General features: G+C 45.2%; 1 protein-coding gene across 1 annotated transcript; it reads right to left on the bottom strand.

The window, feature by feature from the left end:
• Positions 1-859: 859 nt before the first annotated feature.
• SYNC (syncoilin, intermediate filament protein) lies at positions 860-16138 on the bottom strand. The gene is made up of 4 exons (XM_081203928.1): positions 15916-16138; positions 10990-11950; positions 6030-6154; positions 860-1331 (listed from the first exon to the last, which is right to left on the bottom strand). Exons 2-4 carry the CDS (start codon positions 11941-11943, stop codon positions 1271-1273), a joined length of 1140 nt encoding a protein of 379 aa, XP_081060054.1. The 5' UTR covers positions 11944-11950; positions 15916-16138; the 3' UTR covers positions 860-1270.
• Positions 16139-26158: the final 10020 nt, after the last annotated feature.

Genomic DNA, 26158 nt, shown 5'->3' with positions numbered 1-26158 from the left:
AAATCACTTTGCAACTGGCAATGAGAGTATGATGTAAAATTGCAGAACTTGCTGCTGCCTGTGTTTTGAGGAGGGTTGAGAGTGGTGAGCTGCCTGTTGAAAGAACCAATTTGATATGATCTGCTAAAATAATACAATAAGCTGGCCACCGGAAAGCGCTGGTGGGTATGTATCATTTAGTAGTTTGCGGCTGGAGATCTTTCCTTTCCAGGTTAAAGTTGATTCTTACAGGTCTCTCTGGTTCTTGTTTCAAACTGGATTTCCTTTGCCAGCTCAACTCTTGTCTGAAATACCCTCCACCCTGGGCTGGATGTCATAACCTCTCAGTGTTCATTCCCACCCAACAGTTCTTGCTTGAAGGCATTCAGTAACCATGTCATTTTTGCCACCTACCTGATACTGTTGAGATGCAGAAGGAAGGCTTGTGCACAAATCTCCTGACACTGTAGGCCTAACTTTGTACTTTGGCTTGGATGCTGTGTCAGTGGGAGAATGGAAGTAATGCAGTTACTTTGGCCCCAGTGGTTCACATCATGGTCGTCACCTTTTACAGGTTTTATACATAACAGTCAATAGCGCTCCACTAGTGTATGTTGCAGGTCCTTTTATCCTATGTGTAGAACTGTTCTTGAAGATGTTAACCTTCAAACTGGAAAACACTCTTATTTGTAGAATTTTTACTGAGGTGAGGGTAATGGAAAGAAAATAAAGACAAACCTGGTTGGTTTGCCATTGGGGTAGAATAGGGATGACTATTGACCTGCAGTCTTCTTAAGTGGATTTTCAGTCTGTTTAACCCAGTTGCTATGTTATCAAAACAACACTGATTTTTCATCCATTAATAGCAAAATGCTCTATGTGCGTATAAAAAAGCATTTAATTAGGACTTCTGCTTCCTATCCATAACATGTCAAAATTACAAACTGTTGCCTAAAATAACTAAACAATCCTGTTCTCAAACAGGTTTTGTACAGAATTATAACATTAAAGAAAGGCTGATTAATGTACTGACACGTCAGCTTTACACAAACCTTAAACTTTGAAGTTGTGCATAATGCACATCTGGTATCCTGCTGATGTGACATCTGTCCAGTGTAACTACCAGGCTTCAGACCATTTGCAGCCCTTTTTATAATAATAAAGATGCAAACCATCATAGCTTTGCTTATTGGCTGTGTCGTCAGATGGAGAGGATGTACTATCATTCCCACTAAAGAGACAGCAAGTAAGTAAGGAAGGGGAAGGATGTCCATGCTTATAAATCCATGATTCAATCTTGGTCTTGTTTAGCTTCAGACTTGCAGAGTTGTCCATAGATTTCTAAGCAGTCTCTGTAGGGATTGAAATTGAGTAACTAGTTGCTCAATGAAATAACATTTCACAAGGAAATCAGATTTCTTTGCTGTTCTTTCCCTTGTGGGACTCTCATCATTCCACTCAGCTTATTCCAGAGGTCGAGTGGGAGACCTGTGCTCATGACACCCCACATCTGCCAATTTAGATACAGTGACTGAACTGGAGGCCCCTCGACTGACTTCAGGTCCAATGTTGGACCATTTCGATCGGATCCTCCCTACTGATGTGGATAGATTTCTCCAAGTTGATAGGCCCACCACCTGCCTCCTTGATCCGTGCCCGTCCTGGCTGATTAGGGAGTATCCAGATGTTGCGCGGACCCCCCTGGTTGAAATAATCAATTTGTCCCTTGACACGGGGACATTCCCATTGGAATTGAAGGAAGCAGTGGTGTGTCCACTCTTAAAGAAAACTTCATTAGATCCCTTAGACCTATCCAATTACTGCCCAGTTTCAAATCTTCCATACCTGGGTAAGGTAATTGAGAGAGCGGTTGCTGAACAGCTTGGTAGGTTTCTGGAGGAAACATCGGCATTAGATCCATTTCAGTCCAGTTTCCGTCCTGGTTTTGGAACAGAGACTGCTCTGGTTGCCCTAACAGATGATCTCCGTAGACAACTGGATCGAGGCGGGTCAGGACTGCTGATCCTTTTAGATTTGTCAGCAGCCTTTGACATGGTCAATCATGATCTTCTGGACCACCGCCTCACAGACGTGGCGATACAGGGCATAGCCCGTAACTGGTTGTGCTCTTTTATCTCTGGTCGGGGACAGAGGGTGGCACTAGGGAGGGAAATGTCGTCGCGCCACTCCTTGGTGTGTGGAGTGCCGCAGGGCGCAATTCTCTCCCCGATGCTTTTTAACATCTTTATGCGCCCCCTTGCCCAGATTATCCAAAGCTTTGGGCTGGGCTGTCACCAATATGCTGATGACACTCAGCTCTATCTGCTGATGGATGTCCACACCGACTCGGCCCCGAACACACTGACCAGATGCTTGGAAGCTGTGGCTGGATGGTTTCGTGGGAGCCGATTGAAACTAAATCCTTCGAAGACAGAGGTCCTATGGCTAGGTCAGGATGGCATGGGGATGAGGGACCAACTCCTTTCTCTTGCGGGGGCCCAATTAGTGCCATTGCCTTCCGTTAAGAGTTTGGGTGTAATCCTTGACGCCTCCCTTTCCATGGAGGCGCAAGTTACAGCAACAGCCAAGGCGACATTTATCCACCTTCGCCGCATCAAGCAGTTGGTCCCTTACCTTTCCCACTCCGACCTGGCCACAGTGATCCATGCGACGGTCATCTCCAGGCTTGACTACTGTAATTCGCTCTACGCGGGGCTGCCCTTGAAGCTGTCCCAGAAACCAGCGGGTACAGAATGCTGCAGCGAGGCTCCTCACGGAGTCTCTGCCATGGGAGCATATTCACCCAGTGCGTTTCAAGCTGCACTGGCTCCCGGTGGAGTACAGGGTCAGATTTAAGGTGCTGCTTTTGACCTTTAAAGCCCTTCACGGCCTAGTACCCTCGTACCTACGGGACCACCTCTCCTGGTATGCCCCACGGAGAGCCTCAAGGTCCATAAATAACAACACCCTAGTGGTCCCAGGCCCTAAGGAAGTTAGATTGGCTTCAACCAGAGCCAGGGCCTTTTCAACTCTGGCTCCGGCCTGGTGGAACGCTCTGCCTCATGAGACCAGGGCCCTGCAGGATCTGATTTCTTTCCGCAGGGCCTGTAAGACAGAGTTGTTCCGCCTGGCCTTTGGCTTGGAGTCAATTTGATTCCCTCCCTCCCTCTCTTTCTTTTTTCTTTTCCTTCTCTTCCTGCGATGAGGCTACATTTTAATATTTTAATGTTCCATTATTTTAATGTTGTATTTTATTTTTGTTTTTAAGTTGTAATCATTCATCTTGTTTTTGTTATTGCTTGTAAGCCGCTCTGAGCCCGGCCTTGGCTGGAGAGGGCGGGGTATAATTAAAAAATTATTATTATTATTATTATTATTATTATTATTATTATTATTATTATTATCTTTTGCCCTCCATCCAATCCAATCCTACCTTTCCAACAGCCTCTCTGATATTGCTGCCTGAATGTTTCAGCAGTATTACTAACTGCACTATCTCCTATGACATGTGACCTCATTCATTTTCATTTGTCACCATGACGCGGGTGGCGCTGTGGGTTAATCCACAGAGCCTAGGACTTGCCGATCAGAAGGTCGGCGGTTCGAATCCCTGTGATGGGTTGAGCTCCTGTTGCTCGGTCCCTGCTCCTGCCAACCTAGCAGTTTGAAAGCACGTCAAAGTGCAAGTAGATAAATAGGTACCACTCCGGCGGGAAGGTAAACGGCGTTTCTATGTGCTGCTCTGGTTCGCCAGAAGCGGCTTAGTCATGCTGACCACATGACCCGGAAGCTGAACGCCGGCTCCCTTGGCCAATAAAGTAAGATGAGCGTCGCAACCCCAGAGTTGGCCATGACTGGACCTAATGGTCAGGGGTCCCTTTACCTTTTTTACCCTACTGATTAGACATGAACCCTTGACTTTCTCTTTTGACACTTTTCACTTTTGCCTCCTGGCTCAGTCTGTTGCAGAATGGTATACAGTGGTGGTTGTGAACCTGGTGCTTGTGGCATCGGTTTGCCCAGTAGTGCTGCTGCTGTGTGTGTATGATTGCACTAGTTCTTAAAGTGGTTCATCTTTGCCTCTGTTTCTTGGCCTGAGCACACCCCCTTTTGCCCATTCAGTCACCTTCCCTTCCCTTTCTGGCCCCTACAAGAAAATAGGAGAGGGAACAACACACTGACCGGAGGAAGCAGCTGACTACAAATAGGTAGATCAGGTTGGCTGTGTGTGTGCTTGAATCAATAGGGCATTTGCTACTCCCATCTATCTTGTGGTAGCAGGCACTCTGCCTACAGAGGCCATTCACCCCCTTTTCTCTTTTTGCTAAATGGGTGCTAGAGCTGGCAGGCCCTTTATCTGCCTTGTCCTTATGACACTGGCTCATTTTCTTGTGGAGGCACTTTCCCCTCTTTACTTTCTTATCACCTCCCTTTTTTGTTTTGCTAAACAGAGAGGTTGCAAATTAGCTGATCCTTACCTGCGCACCTTGTGCTTGTGGTGTTAGTGTGTTTTCTGGCTATACATGCTGTTTAGGGTCTTTTTGCTGAACATTGAGCAATATTGGTCACAATTTGCATTTTTGCTTTTTTCCAAGGAGACGGAGAAGACAATGGTTCCAGCAGGACATTTGCCTTTTGTGGTGCTGGGCATATTTTAAAGCAGTAACCTTTTAAAAGGTTGTAAAACTTATGCAGACAGAGCATTACTGACTGCATATGTTTACGTTTATGAAAATAAATGATAAGCACCAGCCCTACTCTCAGAAGAAGAGACCAGAAAGATGCTGTACAAAGACAGAATTTACATTCTATATAGTTCCAAAAAACAAGTAATTTTGGAATGCTTTCAGAAATATAGAGGCTCTTTTGCTGGCAAGCACTACTGTGCCATTTTGGGTGTCTCTCACAATCACTTCAGTTAAAAAGGCTACATTTTTGAGAAAATGAGTGCGAAAAGGCAGGCTTGTGCTTGAAAGTTTCCCCTGAAAACCTTTGTTAAATGGACAGGGAAATGTCCACATCCTCTGCACACTGTCCACAATTAAAATGTTCAGCCTTCTCTATGCCTAAACTATTCTAGGTTATATAGTGTAATCTGTTGCAAAGAAAGGACCTTTTGAATGGCCTATCCAACAAGAATTTCACATTCTACAACAAAGTCTAGACCACCTCTTGTTAAGCAGAATTAAGATAGTAATTCTTTGTTCACCTGGAAATCACACCATGACCAACCTGTACTCTTGTGAGTTGAAGCATCTTGGATCATGAAATGTTACATGGTTATATGAACTACTACCCAACACTCTTAATTTTTGAATTCCTGGCTGGGTGCCTCTTACACCTTTGGAACCCTAGATTTGTTCCCTTACTATCAGACTCTATCCATTAAGTCTTGCTGTGGCCTAGGGCAGACTTTTTACTTTATTTGGATTTTACTCTGCCACTGATAATACTTGTGTTCCTCTCCTGTGTTTTAGACTGAGCATAGGGAAGGGAAGTTTATAAAGGCCACACAATTCTCTCATACTCTTCTACCTTTAATTCCCCCAAAATGGCAACATCATATTTCCCTCCTCCTTCACACCTAACTATTCTCATTTGTTACACCTGCTTAATAACCACTATTTATGAAGAAGCACTATTTATGTTTGTTGCTCTGAACCCCTTACAAAGGAACTTCTCTACCCAGACTATGTGGACTGAAGTCGTTCATGCCATTCTCCTGCATGTTTTGGATAGGGACTGATTTCTAGGCCAGCCCTACCAAAGTGACAGGAGCCTGTCTGCCAGAATAGAACTAGGCCCTCAGTGGGAAGCAGTCCCCTACTATATTTGAGATATATGTCCTAGGTCAGTCATATTCTAGAACATCCTATTCCCCAAACACAAAGGGTTAGTCTGCAGAACACAGAGACATATCTTGAGCAAGCATGGTAACTGGAAGGACCTATAGTGAGAATTTGTCACTCCTTTCTCACTGCTGCTTTCAGATTTTCTTGCAGGCTTTGCTTTCATGTGGATAGTGTTTCAAGAAAGATAGTAAAACCTACTTGTAAATTGATAGTTCCTGGTGTAAGCTGGCCCTCAGCTCTTCCAATTCTTGGTTCTTCTTCTGCTGAAGTTGGACTCCATTCTTCAGCTCCCTCAGCCTTTCTTCCATCTCTTCCACCTGGTCCTGTGGATGGAAAAGCATTGAAATGTTTCAGAAAGGAATGTAGCCTGCATTTTAAATTCATCATGTAGTGTTTTGTACCTGATGTAATCAGGGCCAACATATGGCTGATAACTTAATTATTCTAGAGGGCATCACATTTTGCTGTCCAAACACATATTTCACATCTGAAGGAGGAAAACCACAGCATTCTATCAGAATCGATCAGTTTAAATTGTTCATTCCCTTTTGTGAATTACATGCTTAAAATAAAAATTTGTTATTAAGATAATAAAAGTGTCTGTGGCTTATATAAATTATGCAAGCTAATTTGACTAACTTGTTCTGTTAGTCATGTGCATAGCTGGGAACCAGGAAAAACTCTTGCTAAGCCTGCCTTTGACTGTGCAGGTTTTACCTGATGTTGCTTATAAACTTTCAGTCCCATCTCTGTAGCCTGAAAACTAAAAATGTCTCTTTTTATATATTAAAAAGGAGACATCTTTGGTTCTTGAGAGACTGAACTCTATGCTTTTTCTTAGGTAGTTTGGATTCCCCCCCTTTTTTTGCAGCCTTCAAGTAGAATTCTCATCTTTTTTAAAGCTGTCAGACTGAAATTAAGTTTACTCATCGTTAAACTATATAAAGACCATCCACCTCACATAAGTGGTTCTGCAAAAGAATGCAATGTGTGGATGGAGCCACCCAGTTTTTGTATTATATATAATTTGCCTTGTAGCTCCTTGGTTGAAAGGCAGAATAAAAATAAAATATTCTCAATTTTCCAGTTGTGCATAACTTGAAGTAGGATTGAAGAAGGAAGGAGTTGTCTTCACAATGCAAGCATAACATATTGCTCAGAAACCAACTGAAAGCAGAGTCCGACTCATTACTGATGGCATGCCCTTGCCCCCAGCTGACTGAGATAATGCCAGTCAAATGGCAACTATGCTGATTTGCACTAGCTAAAACTGGCAGCATAAGAAATCAAAGATTCATGAAGTTGGTGCAGTTCAGATAAATATGGTAAGTGTTGTGTGAAATCTTGGGAGGATTCCTCCAGAGCAGATTTTGGGGACAGTGGAGGAAGGATGGAGAAGCCTCATTGTCCTAGTGGATGCCTTCGTACTACAACCAATCTCTCCCAAAGTTTCCACCCACCTTGTATCACTGTGAAGTCTAGAAATTTGCTGGTGGAGAGAGAATCTCATGTTACTTGCAATGCAAAATGCAGAATATATGCTGAATGCCAGACTGGTTTGTGGGATTATTTCAGCCATACAAAAATATACCACAGCCACTGCTCAGGACAAATTTGTTAGAAGGCTCCGTGTTTGAGCCCGGAAGTCTAAATTATTCCTATTTTATTGGAGTTACTTTCCTCAATGGATTGAAGATTTGTATTTTTAAACTACCTGCATGTTATCTTATACTTTAGCTGTGACATTTCCAGGATTGACTGCTAGCCAGTGTTTGATTTTCAACCGTCCCCCAATCAAGACAGGGAGCCTTAGAACTCCGGCACAAATGACGTATATAGTGAAAGGGTTTAGTCCCAAATGCTGGCATTGTGGTCAGGAAAAAGGACTATATTCACACATGTGGTGGGAATGTAATCTGGTTAAGGAATACTGGCAAAAGATTATAAAGGTAATTTCTGATTATTTCAAATAAACATAGAAGTTAATAGGGATTTGTTATTTTTGGGAATACTGGGAAATAACAAAGTAATAAGCAAGAGTTGTACAAGATTATGATTTTAGCTGGAATGGCAGTTATTGCTTTGGGATGGAAAGAAAAGGCCAAATGGAATATGGAAAAATGGAATGATTATGTTTTTGAATGCGTACAATCAGAAATATTTGCACAGATAGTGGCAGAGGATAGATGGGCAAATAAATGCCAAAGAATCACAAATAAATGGGCATTTTACAGGACCTGGATAGAAAGAGGGGAAGCCAACCATAACATACAAGCTCGAATGAACAGACTGTGTATATTGATAAAGATATGAAGAAGGAAGGCCTGACCAGGGGCGGGGGGAGGGCTGGAGGGGGAGGGGAGGAAGGGGAAAAAAAGGAAACCGGATGGTATTTTGAATTGATTTTGTTATGTAAGCCTTTTTTCAGAAACCATATATATTAATGTTAAGTAGTTATGCATTGTAGTATCAATGAATTTTGTTTTGTATTCTTTGTTTTATAGAATACATATAATAATGTTATGTTACTAAGCAAATTTAATAAAACAGTAAAAGAAAAAGAAAAAAGACAGGGAGCCTTAGTCTTCAACCATTAGTGGGGGTGAAGGGTGTCTACACAGATGGCGGCAAGGATGGAGTCACAGTGGCAAGCCATACATTATTTCAAAGGCATTTTCCTTACACTTCCCGTATTGCAGTACTCAGGCCTGGTTCTAAAGCTGAGCCCTTGGTACAAATAAAGCACTGCTGAGATTCCTGATGTTACACAAGACTCAGTTGCCCTCAGAATTCAACTTGGCTGAATGTGTCATAGGCCGTTCCTACCCATAGAATGCTTCTTGCTTGCCTTCCCACAAAAATAGGCTGCTATTTGTGTGGTTCCAGAGAGGGCTCTCATCACATGGTTTGAAGCAGGGGTGGTTAACCTTCTTTAGGCTGAGCCCACATGCCGTCAGTGGGTGTGGCCAAAAGTGCCCACACAGGGGCACAGCCCTCCTTCCCCAGCTGATCCTAAATAGCTGAGAGGAGGTTATTGCCCCCTCTCCACTAATTAAGCAACCAGTGAGGGAGTGATTTGAGCTCTGTTCCACCCATTTCAGTGCTGTGTGTATATAAATATGTGTATATGTAAATAAAATTTGGCATTGCCCAAAGTGACATCTAGGAGAGGGCAGGGGTCGGATCTGGCCCCTGAAATGGGGTTTAGTCACCCCTTGTAACACTCAAAAAAGAAGTAAATAGAAAAATGATTGGAGCCCAGTTTTTCAATATGTTCAGTGTAAGAAGAGGAAATGAAAAAACCAAGAGCGATCAGGGTGTTGCTCTTCCTTCAGCTTCGAAACAGAATAAGCAATGTTAAAAGGAAGTGTAAGTAAAAGGTCCTGCAGCATCTGTTTTCACATGTACCTTGGTGAAAAGCTGCTAAAACATCTGCAGGGATTATGGGAGGGATTATACAGGGTGAGTCTTTTTAAAGAGGCCCCGTGGAACATGTTTAGTCTGTATCCACGGGGCCTCTTTTAAAGGACTCACTCTGTAGAACCCAGCCTTTGGAGGAGCTTGCGTATGTGAGTAGAAGGGGTGGAAAAGAGCAGTCACATTTGCATGGCAAGGAATGTGTCTCACTCAATTCCTGTAAACTTCCTTGGACCTTAGAAGACCCTAAACCTTTTAATATGCAGCATTTTCTACCATCTGTAAACAAACTTGAGTCAAGGAAGGCAACTGAGCCTCTTAGGAGCTGTTGATGGTTTGGTAAAATCCAGATATGGATGCTGGCCAGGCTAGTCTCCTCCCTCTTCCATTTAGAAGTAGTTCTTATTTTTAAAGAAATAGCATTTACACATCAGCCTTGTTTCTTGGCATGACTGTGTCAGTGCATTAAGTGAAAGGTCTACCTAGTCCATGGTTCTGTTTCCATAGTGGCGAACTGCATGCCTCTGAAAGTTCAGAAACAGGGATTTAAGGCCACAGTGATTTCTCTGTCGTGTCATTACCAGATGCTGGTATTCTGAAGTACACTGCCTCTGAATGCGGAGGCGTCATTTAACGACATGGCTGAGAACCACCAACATGTCTGTCCTCCAGGCATTTTTCTAATTCATCTAAAATAGTGCCTTTCACTACAGATCAAGTATGGAACATAGCAAGTCGGTTCATCTAGCTCATAATTGTCTAACACTGAGTGATATCAGTCTTTCCCAGCCCTACCTGGAGATGCCACAGATTGCAACTGGGACCGTCTATAGGAGCTGTGTCACTGAGCCATGACTCCTGTATTAATTCCATATATAAATTATGTGTTAATGTGACATTTTAACAACGTGTGAGGTGCATCTAAGACTTAGCATCTATACATGCATTTTCCTGGAAGGCAATACTTTATGCTCGGTAATTGTTTTTTAAAAAATCAATAAAGTTTGTAATAATAATAAAAAACACGTGGGGAGCTATTTTGGGATAGTCTCAGCTGGGAAAGAAAGGATTAAGCCCACTCTAGATGCAATCCATCCTGCTGAAAATCTCTCTCCGCCCCCCATTCTGGATTTAGGCTTGGGAGAAAAGCATTTCTGATTGCAGTTTTAAGGAAGAGAGGATGCTGTGGGCTGGTTGACTTCAAAGTCCCTCCTATTGGCTCCCAATAGGTTCTTTTCCAAGCCAAATTGTGATGTCTCTTTGAGGGGCTCCCTTGTATGAAAAACATCTTGCATGCACAGTATTAATATAGTCTTCTACCTGACATGCTGGTTCTTTTTACAGGAAGGAAAAGGTTTAACCTGCTCCTTCACTATTTCTCTCTCTTGGAGCTGATAGCTAAGATATACCTCTATAAAGGACCAGTCAGACAGAAATTACCCTGGTGCAGCCTGACAGGAGTGGCATCTCATTTTCCCAATAGTGTATGTGAGCTCAGATATTCTGGAGTCTGTGTCATGGCAGGCGGCATTTCATCAGATAGGCAGGTGCTACATTGACCTGCTTGGCAATTAGCTTTAGAGCAGGGGAGGCTGCAAGGCTGTTAGGCAGCCTTTTCCAACTGGTGCCCTCCAGGTGTTTTGGACAGTGACTTCCATCCTCCTTCCCCATTGGCTAATGTGAGCTGGAGTCCAAATCATCTGGAGGGTACCATGCTGGGAAAGGCTGCCATCAGGCATACCTTGTACTGAAGAACTTCTTCGTCCCGTTTTTGCTTAATGAGCAGGATCTGTTGCTCCAGGTTTTTGTTCTGCAGCAGTAACTTGCTGACCTCTCCCTGCAGTGGCCTCAGAGTTTCCTTTAATCTGTGAATCTCGCCCTGTGTCTTTTGCAAAGCCTTTCTGCTGGCTTCTCTCCTTTCTAAGAGGCGCATCAGCTTAGGCTCATACTGTTCTTCCAGGCCCTGACGGCTCTCCGCCACAAAGCTCTCAAACTCCATGGAAAGCCGCCTGCTTGCCTGGAGGTAGCAGCTGCTCCTCCGCCTCCTCGGAGCCTTCAGCTGTTCTCTCAACTGCTCCTTCTCTTTCTCACAAGTCTCTCTCAATTGGGATAGCTCCTCTGAAAGCTGGCTGACCCTGCTTTCCAGTTCTTCCCGGTAGACAGCAAACTGGGCCACGTCGTGCCTCCTGTTTTCCAGCTGGTACTGGCACGCCACACATTCCCGAGTCACCCTAAAAAGCTTCTGTTTCACTTGCCGAATTTCATCCCGCAGACTGTCCCTTTCAAGCTCCACCTTGGCATGCAGCCTGTAGGCTTCTAGGATCTCTCCATGGGCTTGTCTGATTTCCTCAAGAGCTGGTTCCCGTAGGAGCATCAGTTCCCGAATAAGCTGGTCCCTCTCCCTCTCCAGCTCTTCCACTGCTTCAATGCACTCCTGAAAATGCTTTCCGAGATCCTCAATGCTTATGTCTTCTGCATCATAATATACTTCCTCATCTTCCATGTCTTCCTGCAGCACCACTGGAGAGCCTGTGCTTTCTGTGTCTTGAAGGAATGGTATGTTGATGGGGTCCATATACAGCATCTCAGGGGTGTCTTCTCCATCAAGCTCTAAGAGTGCTCCTGGAACCCCAGCACCTAGCTCTGAGAAGACTTCTGCGTTGTCCAAATCCAGAGCAGGCTCGGAGTCTGCCATCACTTCCCTGGAAATAAAAAGCAATCATGGAATCAAACCTACAAACGGCTGAATGATGGAGCTCATTGAGCATAGGTAGGCATTTGAGAAGAAGCAAATGCACCATCCCTCAGCTGAGAATCCTGCAACTGCACAAAGCTTTGAAGAATTTGATGCTTTGTTACCAAGGCCAAGAAGTTAGATTCCTCCCCCAACTTCTCACCATATACCCCAACTGTTCCCCTAGAACAATGTTTCTCAAAGTGTGGTACATGTACCCCCAGTGGTACACAAAAGGTTTTCAAAGGGTACATGGCATACATTTTTATTTTGCTTTTTACCATAGATTTTTTTTGAGCTGCAGAAAACAATTCATTAGAATTTAGTATGAGAATGGTGTGCTGTATTAAAACTACCCCCAAATTATCTTTGCCCAAGAAGGGGTATGCTGGAAAGACTAAACTCTCAAAAGGGGTATGCAGTTATTGTAAATTTGGGCAGGTGTGGAGGATTCCCTGGTCCTGAATGGGGTAACTGTGCCCCTGAAGGACCAGGTGCGCAGCCTGGGAGTCATTTTGGACTCACAGCTGTCCATGGATGCACAGGTCAAATCTGTGTCCAGGGCAGCTGTTTACCAGCTCCATCTGGTACGTAGGCTGAGACCCTATCTGCCTGCGGACTGTCTCGCCAGAGTGGTGCATGCTCTGGTTATCTCCCGCTTGGACTACTGCAATGCGCTCTACGTGGGGCTACCTTTGAAGGTGACCCGGAAACTACAACTAATCCAGAATGCGGCAGCTAGACTGGTGACTGGGAGCGGCTGCCAAGACCATATAACACCGGTCTTGAAAGACCTACACTGGCTCCCAGTACGTTTCCGAGCACAATTCAAAGTGTTGGTGTTGACCTTTAAAGCCCTAAACAGCCTCGGTCCAGTATACCTGAAGGAGCGTCTCCACCCCCATCGTTCAGCCCGGACACTGAGGTCGAGCACCGAGGGCCTTCTGGCGGTTCCCTCACTGCGAGAAGCCAAGTTACAGGGAACCAGGCAGAGGGCCTTCTCGGTAGTGGCGCCCTCCCTGTGGAATGCCCTCCCTCCAGATGTCAAAGAGAACAAGTACCAGATTTTTAGAAGACATCTGAAGGCAGCCCTGTTTAGGGAAGCTTTTAATGTTTGATGTATTACAGTATTTTAATATATATTTTTTTGAAGCCGCCCAGAGTGGCTGGGGAAGCCCAGCCAGATGGGCGGGGTATAAATAATAAATTATTATTATTACTATTATTATAACCCATAATTCTCTTGGTGCATCAGGGGAAAAAATCCAGGCACAACAGTTATCTCACCCGGGATACAGTCTGTTTGCACTACTGCCTTCTGGCAGGAGGTATAGAAACATCAAGTCAAGGACAAATAGACTGAAAAACAGTTTCTATCCAAGAGCTGTGGCCTTTTTGAATGCTGTAACTCGATAGTGAGATCTGGGAGTTTTTGGGGGTGGGGGTGGGTGTGGTTGGAAGGTGGTTTGTTTGATTGTTGTTGTTGTTTTGCTTTTGTTGCTTTTAAGGGATGGCATCCAATTTCGTTGCACTTGTGCAATGTTGCACTAGTGTAATGACAATAAAGAATCTATCTATCTATCTATCTATCTATCTATCTATCTATCTTATCTAATAAAAATATCAGGGCCATTAAAAAAATCACAAAGGCTTTTAAAATGTGCTCTTAATGAAGTAGTATACCATTGTTGTTCCTGTAACAATTCTACATGTTTAGAGACAACTTGTAACCTTGTTGAACAAGCCTCTATATGCTGAGTTGAATGTGGTAAACTAGGTATGGCTGAACAAATTTTGGAATCAAAATGTGCTTTCTACCTTGGCAGTAAAAATATGACAATAATTTAAAAATTGTCAAGTCCTCTGCTCATTAATGATACTCCGGATCTGCTACCCAATGGGATCACCTTACTCTCCTTAGTGATAGCTTAACTCTAACTCCATGGGTTTTAATGAATTTAAACCTGCTTAAATTTAAACTGTGTTGCAACGTGTTTGTTTAACGTATGCATCTGTGATGCTGCATATTGTTACTTCCTTCAAGTTCTCCTCAAAACTCAGCTTTTCCACGAAGCTTTGGTCACCCCTTCCTTGCCCTCCATGCCATACTGTAACTAAGCCTAAGTAAATACACCTGCCATCATTCTTCCGCCAACCCACCTCCATTTCCCTCACATCGTTTTCTAGACTGTAACCAATATGGGGCAGAGACTTATTCTCTTACTGTTTATAAAGTGCCATGTATATGAATAAAAAGATAGATACAAAAATGGGTATAAAATATAAATAACAAGTAATGGCTTGTTCTAAGAGAAGATCGGGGGTAGAGGAACCCTGACAGAAATACACTGACCAGAACAGCTATATTAAGTGAATAAATAAATATACTTTAAGCATGTGTTGTATTGCGTTGACAAATGGGGAGCAAATGAGCTGAGAGGTGGTTTTTTTGTTTTGCTTTGTTTTGTTTTTTGCCAGGCTACTTAAGTACCAAGGGGTCAGTTGGAGGAGAATCTGTGTTGCTTTAAGTCATTGATTACTGAAAAGAGGGCAGCTTTTTTATTTTAATTGAAAATGCTGACGCAGCCTCAGATGTACAGAAGAGAGTGCCCAAATGAGCTTGCATGCACGCTCTGCAAGATGGCTGAGGATGGATCAAAATATCACAGCAGGCAAGGGATATTATTGAGGGGCCCTGGTTTCCAAGCAAGCAAGCAAGCATTGTAGAGTCATCCCCTGAAGGAAGAGGGTGTGTGCAGCAGCTGTCCTCAGATGAAAGACCTCTTCACAAGATAAGGCTTGGGTGAATGTGCACTGTGTCTAAATGGCAGAGAAGGAGGTGTTTAATCCACTGTCCTTAAGAATGTGGAGCGCCTGAACAACTTAAAGAGGTAAATGTTCTGAAATAGAACCAGCTGTAGTGAAATACCTGATGGGGTGGGGCTGAGCAGCACATTGAAGGGCCAGTTGGGTAACAGGCACTTTAACAAGGGGAGCAGGGAAACTTCCATGGGGTATTTAATGGGAGAGCACCTGCAGGGTGGCCCTGCTACCAGGATGTCAGAGGAGGAGACAAAGGACACATCCAGGGGGCACCAGCCCCCTGCCCTCCAGAGGCCATTGACATTTCAGCAAGCTTGGTACATGAGAGCTTCATGGCAGATGGTACCCTACCCTCTGTTAAGTTGTTGGGGAAGGGAGTGCCATTTGCATGTTCTACTTCAGCTCTGAGCACCACTGGAGATTATTTTCAGAGATAAACCTTCTCTTTTCCCAAATAAGGCATTTTTCCACCCTTGTGAAAACAGCAAAGTGAAGCAGCCTTCACTTCCATGCTTGCTATTTCTTAGTAGTTGGATACAGAAAGCTTAGGTGAGGATTGGTGCAAAGCTCTTTGGTTTCAACTTCTGAATTAGGACCGGAATCTGTCACCAATCATCTATCTAGCAGCAGCACGATTCCTTCCTTGTGAACATTTTTTCACAGGCAAATGGTCTCGCTTTCTACCCAGGCAGATTCAGACAGTCCCTGCTTCTCCCCCCTCCTCTCTGTAGCAGGATGTCGTGCACCCAGGCTGATATTTCTTACTTGGGCAAAGAAAAGAAACGTACAAAGCCAGGGAGGACAGCCTCTTTCTCAGTGGTCCAGCAGCGGGTGAAGGCACTGTACCTTTCTTCCTTTTTCCAGTCAGGCCTGCGCTGGCCACAAATGGTCTGGCAGGCAGCCCAATTGAGCCCACCCTTAATAAACCTGATGCTTTCGAATCTGAATTATTCACCAACCACACCCCGTTTCCAAAACCGTTAGGTTGCTCCCCTCTCCCCCTTAAGTGAGCCTCGTCCTTTTTAGCTGGGAGCATCTCCTTTCCAGCTACTAGAACAGAAAAGAGAGCCCACGCTCACCAATGAATGGTAGCAATTTAGCTCTTCTTACCTTTCTCTCCAGGAACCAAGTTCCTTGTGCCCCCGGCCGGACAGGGTTTTGGCATGGGGTGGGTGTGAGGTTATTAATAAACAGTGCAAGAAACCGGAGCCCCCGGGGCCACCCCCACCTCAGTCTCTCTGGAAACGGCTGTGCAATTCTAGTGGAAAGGCTGACACCAGATCCCTGCCTACGGAGTGGGGGGGTGGGGGAGGAGGCGGAGAAGAGGAGGCGGCCGGCTGGCAGGCCTCTCCACTCGCCTCCCAGTGCCAGAGGCAGAGTGGTTGGCGCTTGGCTCTGTCTGAACTTTCAGCAGCGGCAAGAGGAAGGCTGCGTTGGGAGGGGCTGGGAAGGAGCAAGCCTCTTTAACCCTCTCTCTTTCCATCACCTCTCCCCGCCCCCTTTGCATGTATGTTGGCAGCCACATGTGAATGCGTACATGAAATACAGGAATGCCTAGAAACTGAGGAGACACCTGTGCATGCCGAGGGTCATGAACGTGTGCTTTCCAGTACTTGCTGCTGTTATGTTCCCAAGGTGTGGTGGGAGGGAAGACTAAACGTCTGGTTTTGTGATGTGAGAGGAGGAAAGGATGAGACCAGAGTAGTAATGGGTGGGTGTTAGGAAATGCATAGACTTGCTGCGCAATCTTTTTTATGCCAGCTCAGTCCCACTGCGTTCTGTAGGGCTGCTTCTTAGGTAGGCATGTACAGTGGTACCTCGGGTTACAGACGCTTCAGGGTACAGACTCTGCTAACCCAGAAATAGTACCTCGGGTTAAGAATTTTGCTTCAGGATGAGAACAGAAATTGTGCGGTGGCAGCGGGAGGCCCCATTAGCTAAAGTGGTACCTCAGGTTAAGAACAGTTTCAGGTTAAGAACGGACCTCCAGAACGAATTAAGTTCTTAACCAGAGGTACCACTGTAATAGGATTGCAGGTTAAGAATGAACTTTAATTGGGCAAAGATGACTAAGGTAGCCAGCCCTAAAGGGTGACTGGCAAAATATGAGGGGTTTGAAGGAGCAGAAGGCATCACAGAGGAGTGGCAGGGGAGCAGTCCTAGTATTACTGTACATTAATATGGCATCATCCCTGCAAAAGGCATTTGGCCTTATGTAGCTCCCCCAAGTCATACTTGCTAACTGAGCTCTTCCTGCCTGGAGGACAATTGTCCAGGCAGCAAAATGCATCATTCAACACCCACGGGCAATAAGCCCACCCTGCTGCAACTCAGACCTCCTCACTCAGCTTTCTTCAGCTTCCTTGTCCAGGGATAAGGTTACTCGCCCTGGCTTGCTCCCTTGTTGGCTTTGAATTTCAGGTCAGAAGTGCAGTTGCACTGTGAACCCATGCCTCTCCTGGCTAACTACAAGAAGCATATTTAAGAGGAATAAAGGGTTATTTTTTAAAATAATAATAAAACACCGAGTAGTGCAAGCCACATGTCTCTCCCCTCTATTTGTGGAGGCGTTTGACTCAATAGCGTAGGAATGCTGTTAACTTGAACAATGTTTCGTGTGTGTATAAATACCCACCTAAATCTATCTAACGTTAAAACTGCCAGCAAGGTTACCAGCGAGGGTCAGCTGGGCTGGTAGAAAAGAACCTTCTATGGCATAAAAATAACAAAAAAGGAGTCTACTTGTGAAATGGCAAGCCCAGACACCTCTTTCTAGTTTATCCTAGAAATAACCTGTTTGGGGAAGGGGAGCAGAGGGACACGGGAACTGTTGTGGGCTGCAATCAGATGCCTTGAGTTAGCCCTGCTGCTCTCTGTTTGTGGACATAACTAGGCAACCAGATGGTGGTGTGTCATCTGCAGGGGAAGGGGGTAAGCAGATGATAATGCCTGTGGCGATGACCATTTCCAAGGACAATGCAGCTTATGGCAGATTCAGAACGTGCTGTGCTCCAGAAGCAGAGATAGCCCTGTCCTGGGGAAAAATGTAGTGGTAAATTTTGGACAGCAGAGTGGGGTTTAGGTGAATTGGGGCAGGAAGGGAAGTACTTAGAAAATGAGTTTAGTGGCAACCCTACCCACTAGGGGACTAGGTAATATCAGTAATTTGAATAGGCAATTCTCCTTCAGACCCTAGTTTAAACACTCTTCATTAAATTTTCTGTAGTATTTCCCCACTAAGCCACATTTAAAGGAACAGCTCTACAATACACTTTTGTACCTAGTCAGTATATAGGAGTTTGGTGCAGTAACGTCCACACTTTTTGCCCAATTTGAGCCTTCATGAGTTCAGAATGACTGGAAGAGATCTGCAATGTACTGAAATAATTTGTGAGCGCATCATGGAAAAGATGCAAATTAGATAGCACAAAATGTAGATAGAATGAATCTTGTTACTCAGGTTCTACTTAAGCAAGAAAAACTAGCTCCCAGAGCCCTGATATTTGATCTACTAGTGCATGGTCTGGTTGTTGCATACTTTCAAAGAGCTGGATAAATGGATAAAAGTTTGGTGTATAACAGACAGTTCCTACATCAAATTTTTATCCATTTATCCTGCTCTTTGAAAGTATGCAACAACCAGACCATGCACTATTAGGACGGAATAGATTTTATCGCCCACCCACTGACATTTTCTATCAGTGACAACACTCACAGTACCTTTCTGCTCTGTGTGTGATGTGTTTTGCTTCGTGTGAACTAGCCAAAGTCAGTGCATAGATGTTTAAGAATTCTTTAATACTGACAACTGCACATTCCTTCACAGGAAAGCCATATTTTCCTTATTTGGCAGCATTAAAGAAAATCTGCATGCACATAGCTAATGAAAACAAAATTATCATGTATAACTATCTAACAGGGTAGGAATCAATGCTTTCAGTGAGGATAAGTTATATGGAAGCAAAGTTGTAAACAAACAAACAAGGTACAGCCAATATAACACCCACCACTATAAAGTAACACATTAGTTTAACTACACACATTGCAGAGAGAAAGGAATGTTGCTACAACAAGCCAATTTGAAATGGAGAGCAGAGGAATAAAAATCCACAGAGCTAAAATGGGGTAAAATCCTAACATTGTTTTAGAAAACAGGGTATGTAAAAAGGCATCTGCCTGGTGCTGGAATGATATTAAAGGAGCCTTTTGGGATGGTGTTCCACAACTAAGGGACAACTGCTGAAAAGTTCCTCACCTGGTTGTATTTCACCTGGCATCAACACACAAAGGAGCCCCAGGTGATGATCTCAGGGTCCAGGAGCATGTGAGATGAGGCAATACTTCAGGTACCAAGGACACAGGCCATGAATAGCTTCAACAGTCAAAACCAGCAGTTTAAATTGAGCCTGGAGATTGACTAGGAGTCAGTGAAGGTGATAAGCATAATATTTCCATAACAACCTGCCCAGTCCTCATTAGCACCCAGGCAGCGATAATTTCTACCAACTAAAGTTCCTGGGTTGCTTTCAAAAGTAGCTCCACATACAACAACAGGAGATTATCAGGGCATGGATAATTGAAGCTGCATTCTGTCCAGGTAGGGCTATAGCTGGTGCAGCAGTCTAAGGCTCTGGGTGCTCCAAGCCTCAGAGGCCACGTGCCCCTAATGACAAAGGTGGGTTGACAAGCACCCCAAAGCTTCAGACCTGTTCTTTTATGGCAGAGCAGGGGGGCAACTTGTGGCCCTCCAGATGTTGGGTTACAACACCTGTTATCCCTGATCATTGGCCGTGCTGGGTGATAGCAACACTTTAACAGTCATTGGTACAATTAATGAACAGCCTAGCTGGAATGCAATGACCTCATTCACATGTAACATTAAGCCAAACTATGGCTTAGTACAAATCAGCAAATGTGTGTGCTCCTGAAACCAATACCATGGCCACGTTGTTCCTCCTTCTGGTGAATCTGCTGCTTGCATTGCACTGACCTAAGTTGTGGTTTCATAGAATTGTAGTCTTGGAAGGGACTCCAGTGGTCATCTAGTCCAACCCCTGCTATGCAGGAATCTCAGCTAAAGCATCCATGACAGCCAGCCATCCTCTGCTTTAAAACCTCCAGTGAAGGAGATTCCACTGTTCTACTGTCAAACAGCTCTTACTGTCAGAAAGTTCTTCCTAACATTTAGTTGGAATCTCATTTCTTGTCATTTGAATCCATTGGTTCAGACCTGGCCCTCTGGAGCAGCAGGAAACAAGCTTGCTCCTTCTTCCCTGTGACAGCCCTTTAGATATTTGAAGATGGCTATCACACCTCTTCTCAGGTTCCTGCAAAATACTGACAGTCTGAAGGGGCTGAGGGAGAGAGAGGTGGTGCCATGGGGAGTTGCAGGTACAGTGGATGCTCGTGTTGCGAACGTGATCCGTGTGGGAGGAACATTCGCAACCCACAGCACTGCGTCTGCGCATGCATGGGTTGCAATTTGGCACTTCTGCGCATGCGCAACCTGAAGCGTCTGTAACTCGAGGTATGACTGTATAAGGAAGAGTCTTAAACTGCACTCCTTTATCCAAATTTCCAATTATCTAGTCAGCAACTCTTTCGGAGAATGGCATATAATATCCTTTTCTCAGGTGACCAGCCACTTAAGCACATTTGGCACAAATGAAGTTTTCTTCCACCTCCTCCACACCCTTTCCTCAAGCCCAGCAGAAGCATTCATTCTGTTGGCTGTTCTGCGCCTCTTCCCTGTATCTCCCTTCTTCTTCCTTCTCCTCCTTCCATCATCAGCCAACTGCATTTTCAGCCTTCCAAGTCATTAAGCAAAATCGATTTGTATTTAGCAATCTCTGTGGCTCGCTGCTAGCTAGAGACTCCCCACCTCCAGCTCCTCCTCCACAAGGAGGTTTGTGTGCAAACCACACTCCATTGGCAAATCATGATCCGCTGATTTAATTGCTTCATTTTCTTCAGACTGACTTCCACAACCATTAAAAAGAGAGAACACAAAGCTTGCCTCTTTCTGTCCAAATCCTTGCTCTTTTGTCTTGTTCTCTCTCTCTCTCTCTCTCTCTCTCTCTCTCTCTCTCTCTCTCTCTCTCTCTCTCTGTCCCTTCTCCCATATCGCCTGCCAAAATAAGGCAGAGTCACACACACATTTACAGTATAGTAGAGAAGTTAGTCTGCAGTCTCCATCTTCGAACTTCATGGCAATAACATCCAACCTTGTTGTTGTGGTTGTTATTTCTGGTTTGATTTTTAGTTTTCCTCATTCCCCTGCCCCTTGCCTTGCATAGCATCTTGCCTGATGAAGAATTCTGCAAAAACTTGACACATATTTGTGACTTTTTAGTTGGTACTGATAAAGTTACTATCCAATTCTGGGTTATTTATATCAGTCATCCATTTGACTTGCTAAGGTTCTGGGGCATTGTTGTTTGATGAGGGTACTGGGAATTATTTGCTTAAATATCTCATGCCCACCTGCCTCACAGAATTCCCAGAGCTGCTTAGTGAAAGGGAATGACTGTCACACCAGTGTATATGCCTGTAGTGCAGCCTTCCCCAGCCTGCCGTTGCCCCCCCTCCCCAGGCAATGATGGCTGGGGCTAATGGGAGCTGTAGATCAGAACACCCGGTGGGAGAAGGCTGCTGCAGTGTCCGTCTCCCCAAGATCCACTACCACCCTATGCATGTTCTTAGCACTCCATTGGTTTACCCAGCGGTGACCCTGCTATGGCACAGCTCCTGGGGCGTGGCTGCTATTTTCAGGTGGGATGTAATCACATACAGTGGTACCTTGGGTTATATACGCTTCAGGTTACATACACTTCAGGTTACAGACTCCACTAACCCAGAAATAGTACCTCAGGTTAAGAACTTTGCTTCAGGATGAGAACAGAAATCGTGCAGCAGCGGCACAGCGGCAGCGGGAGGCCCCATTAGCTAAAGTGGTGCTTCAGGTTAAGAACAGTTTCAGGTTAAGAACGGACCTCCAGAACGAATTAAGTTCTTAACCGAGGTACCATTGTACCAGCAAATTCAGGTAGTGCATTTAAAGTTGATTTGGCGTCCTTGCAGAAGAAATCTGCTCTAAACTGGACTTTTTTCAATAATGAAAGTAACGGCAAAACGCATGGGAAGGTGTCTCATGACAGTTGTTTGATGCAACACTGCATAGCCTCCAGATGAGCAAACTGGAATGAAGGCTCAATGAACAGCTGGCACAATGTAAACTCCCTGCAAATATCAGGATGAATGCTGAATGAGCAGGTTGTCTGGAAGCAACCTTTTCATTTAAATGGAGCTCTTTCACTCTTTTACCCCAGGTGTAGAGATCTCCCCCTTTAGTGTTCCTTCTTCTTTGCTGTCTCTCTTTCCTGATTCCATCAGAGCTCTTCAGTGATTGTTTCCCTCATTTTCTGTGTGCTGTTTTTACTGCCGCTGGCTGCTGGGAGGTGCAGGCAGAAAATGGGGCTTGGATCTTCTCCAGTTTTTCAGGCGGAACTTTAAGTCCCGCCATTATTCACCCTTGAGCTTTTTGCTTCTGCTGCAGGGGAAGCCCAGCCCATCCATTACAGAACAGTTGTTATTTATGTAATTGCAGAAGCACTTAAGGCTCAGGGTTGGCATCCACAGACTAAGTGAAAAGGGAAAGTTGTATCAAGAGGCACCCTGAGAACAGGTTCAGCATAACAGCAAACCACCCCTTGCCAGGCCCTCATTGCCAAGAGGTAGTCAAACGGCTTTCTCTCAGCCTCAGCCTCAGCACACACACACCCGCCCAATACTCAGCAAACAAATTAGAAATGGCCTACCAAACAGGGTTGTTGTAAGGACTCATAGAATTGGAGAGTTGGAGGGGACCCTGAGGATCATCTAGTCCAACCCCCTGCAATACAGGAATCTCAATTAGATCATACAGGATAGATGGCCATCCAACCTCTGCTTTAAAACTCAGGACAAAAGGGAGAAACAAGCTAAGAGGAAGGCACTTTTTGGCAAACCCTCACCATGATCAACTCCTGCCTGGAAACCTATGTCCCCACTGTGGAAGGATGTGTGGATCCAGAATTGGCCTCCACAGTCACCTACGGACTCACTGCTAAGACTCTGTCCATGGAAGGCAATCTTACTCGGCTATGAGTGATCGCCAAAGAAGAAGAAGCTTAAAAACCTGCAAGGAAGGAGAGTCCAAAACCTCCCAAGGGCATCTGTTCCACTGTCTATACTTATGAAGTGTTTTATGCTGCAACAATAATTTTTCTTCTTCAAAAATGCGACATAAATGGTCTCATATTTACTTGAAACACTTATAACAATATTATCCTGCCTTTCCTCCAAGAAGCATGGTCCTACACCCCCATTTTATTCTCATAACAACCCTGTGAGGTAGGTTAGGATGCAGGTAGTTACTGGTCCAAGGCTGCTTCCACTATGGTACTAACAAGCTTCCCCAACCTGGTGCCCTCCAGATGATTTGGGGTACAATACCACCAGCCCCAGCCACCATGATCCACAGAGAGCATTAGAGTGATTTTGTTCTAGCAGAGCTCTTCCTGTGACTTCATGTTGAGGGTTCGTAAAGGAATTCCACAAGGGGGACTTTTCTTGCCCTACAAACAGAGTGGTCAGAGGAAGCCTAGGACAGGCCCCCTAAGGGTTGTGTAGTAGAAGAGGGGATTTTGGCAGGGTCAGCTGCTTGCATGGCCAATATCCAAAGGGCCCTGGCCTCATCTTCCTCTGGTCATCCTACACAGAAATGAAGGGAAGGGCTGGGAAAGTGCCCAAAGGCAGGAGAGTCAGCTCCCTGGGGTCTCAGTTCTCAGTCAGGAGAATGATTGGTCCCTTTCCCACTAGGGGAAATGCTTTGCCAGGTGCCTTTAGCCAGCTTTCCTACTTCACCTGAATGCTGCAGGCCCAGGAGATGCCCTGGAATCATGAATTTCTCCCTCTGCCTGCTCCTGAGAGAAGAGGGTGCTGAGAACATTTGGATCATGTTCTTCTGGGGAAAATCTGAATCACCACATTTGCTGCAGCTGTCGGTGACGATTTTCCAAAGAAGGGAAGATTTGCTAGGAGAGTGGTCTCAGTTTTGCATCATGTCCAGAGTTGCAAGAGTCGCCCTTCCCACTCTCTCTGCCTCCTCCTCCCCCTGGGACCTGGCTCTGCCCCTCCCCTCCAGAGGCTGATGCTGCTGGCAAGAAAGGCTCAGAAACAAAACATGGGCTTGCGATGAGGATTTTGGTGACCCTTTTGGGAGGTCGAGGCACCCCTTTGGCCACAAGAGGCCGCTACAGATACAGATATCGGCGGTGAGATTTTTCTCTGTGTGTGTTTGGCTCACACATAACAAAGTAAATAGAATGCAGTGGAAATGAAAGGTTTCAAGGCAATACTCGCTGTTCACTAGATCTTCCAATTCTCTACCTAAACCAGCTGCTTATCATACATTCCCTCAAATTTATCTCTTACTTTGTCAACAGTGTGAATAAATTCTGTATCCTCACCCCTTGGCCAGTTTCCCTCTCTAATCCTAGCCTACCTCACAGGATCGTTGTGATGATAAAATAGGGAGAAGGATGGACCATGTGCACCACCCTGAATTCCTTGGAGAAAAAGTGGGATAAAAAACACAATAAATAAAGGCTGAGTAACAGATAAAGTGGTACCCCTGAATGCTAGCATGTCAAAATTTTGCTCTCTGCCCTTTTATTTGGGTGTCCATGGGGTCACGAAGAGTCGGACATGACTAAACCACTAAACAACAACAACCTGCATCATAGGTAAAGGTAAAGGGACCCCTGACCATCAGGTCCAGTCATGACCAACTCTGGGGTTGCGGCGTACATCTTCCGGGTCATGTGGCCAGCATGACTAAGCCGCTTCTGCCAAACCAGAGCAGCGCACGGAAACACCGTTTACCTTCCCGCCGGAGTGGTACCTATTTATCTACTTGCACTTTGACGTGCTTTCGAACTGCTAGGTTGGCAGGAGCAGGGACCGAACAACGGGAGCTCACCCCGTCGCGGGGATTCGAACCGCTGACCTTCTGATTGGCAAGTCCTAGGCTCTGTGGTTTAAACCACAGCGCCACCCGCGTCCCAACCTGCATCATGCACCAGGTTAAAAACATATATAATGCAAAAACAAAACTCCGAAGAAAGTGTTGCCATGTCAACAGCCACAGCTGCAAATTCTTATCAGGCTGGGTGTGGCAAGAGTATTTTCCATTCTTCCCTCCTCCTCCCCCGCCTTTCTTACCTGCCTTGGAACCCATTCAAGGATATTGGGCAACAGGTGAGCATGCAATTGGCTGCAAGACAGAGCACGGATGGGGAGGGGACCAACTGAGCAGGCAGGAAGTCATCAAGAACAAAGGCGTCCCAGAGTGACCTGGGCTGGATATCCAAGCAGCAGGAAGGGCAGTGTGGGAGGGGACCAGAGAACAACCAATGAGGTGGGATAGGTCTAAGAGCAGCCAGCCTGATGTGCAGCTTCATCCTGACAGGGGCCATGGCCAGGTGTAGGAAAGACAACAGGCTCTCCTGCGCCTTGAGAAATGGAGGAAATGCAATGCCGGCAGTTGTTCTTTGTCATGCAGACTGCACCTACTAAAACTGCCTCTTCCACATGTGGGAGCCCAATCCCCTTTTCAGTCTGGGCCCCTTGATGATGCCGGTTTGGTGAAAGTACCAGACAGGTTTGCCAATTAGCCACAGCTAGAGAGACAATGTTCTTCCCCCTGTGCCTACACCGTTTTGAGCACTTAATTCTCCCCTCCCTCTTTTATAAATGCCACCACTAAAAGCACCTCAAGAACTGGATTTTGTACTATAACTGAGCTCAAAAAGAACAAACCTTTTGCCGTAACTTTGTGAATGCAGAAAATGACCCTATAAGGAAGGGAGACGACTCACCAATGGGTTATCCATCTAATTGTCTGTCTGTCTATCTGTAGAAGCTATGTGGTTTTCTATTTTGCTAGCCCTGTTTTAGAAAATAACAAGTTGTGGTGTGTGGATTTGTAATCAGGCCAGTGAAGAGGACTTGGCAGCTAGCTGGAGGTGTCATAGCTCAGGGGTGTAGCACCCTCTTTGTGAGCAGAAGCCCCCGGGCATCTGCCCCTGGCATCTCCAGTCAAAAGGATCCCAGGGACCAGGACAGGGAAAGATCCTTTCCCACCCAAGATCCCAGTGAGCCAAGGAAGGCATCACTGAGTGGGGCCTCCCACATCAAGGCCACCACCCTGCGTTGAGTAATCATGGCAGTGTGTAATCAGAACCAGTGTGGTGTAGTGGTTAGAGCAGGCTTCCTCAACCTCGGCCCTCCAGATGTTTTGAGACTACAATTC

Source organism: Podarcis bocagei (assembly GCF_964188305.1).
Source record: "Podarcis bocagei genome assembly, chromosome: 7".
Classification (NCBI taxonomy): Eukaryota; Metazoa; Chordata; class Lepidosauria; order Squamata; family Lacertidae; genus Podarcis; species Podarcis bocagei.
The sequence above is the reverse complement of the archived record's forward strand: the minus strand, read 5'-3'. Positions and strand labels throughout refer to the sequence as shown.

Bases quoted from the DNA above. Each gene is read 5' to 3' on its own strand.
- SYNC (XM_081203928.1), bottom strand. From the start codon at position 11,943: ATGGCAGACTCCGAGCCTGCTCTGGATTTGGACAACGCAGAAGTCTTC. The intron at 6,155-10,989 runs GTATGCCTGATG...TTCCATCCACAG, and splicing joins AAGAAGTTCTTCAGTACAAG to GACCAGGTGGAAGAGATGGA. The intron at 1,332-6,029 runs GTAGGTTTTACT...CAATCCCTACAG, and splicing joins CAGGAACTATCAATTTACAA to AGACTGCTTAGAAATCTATG.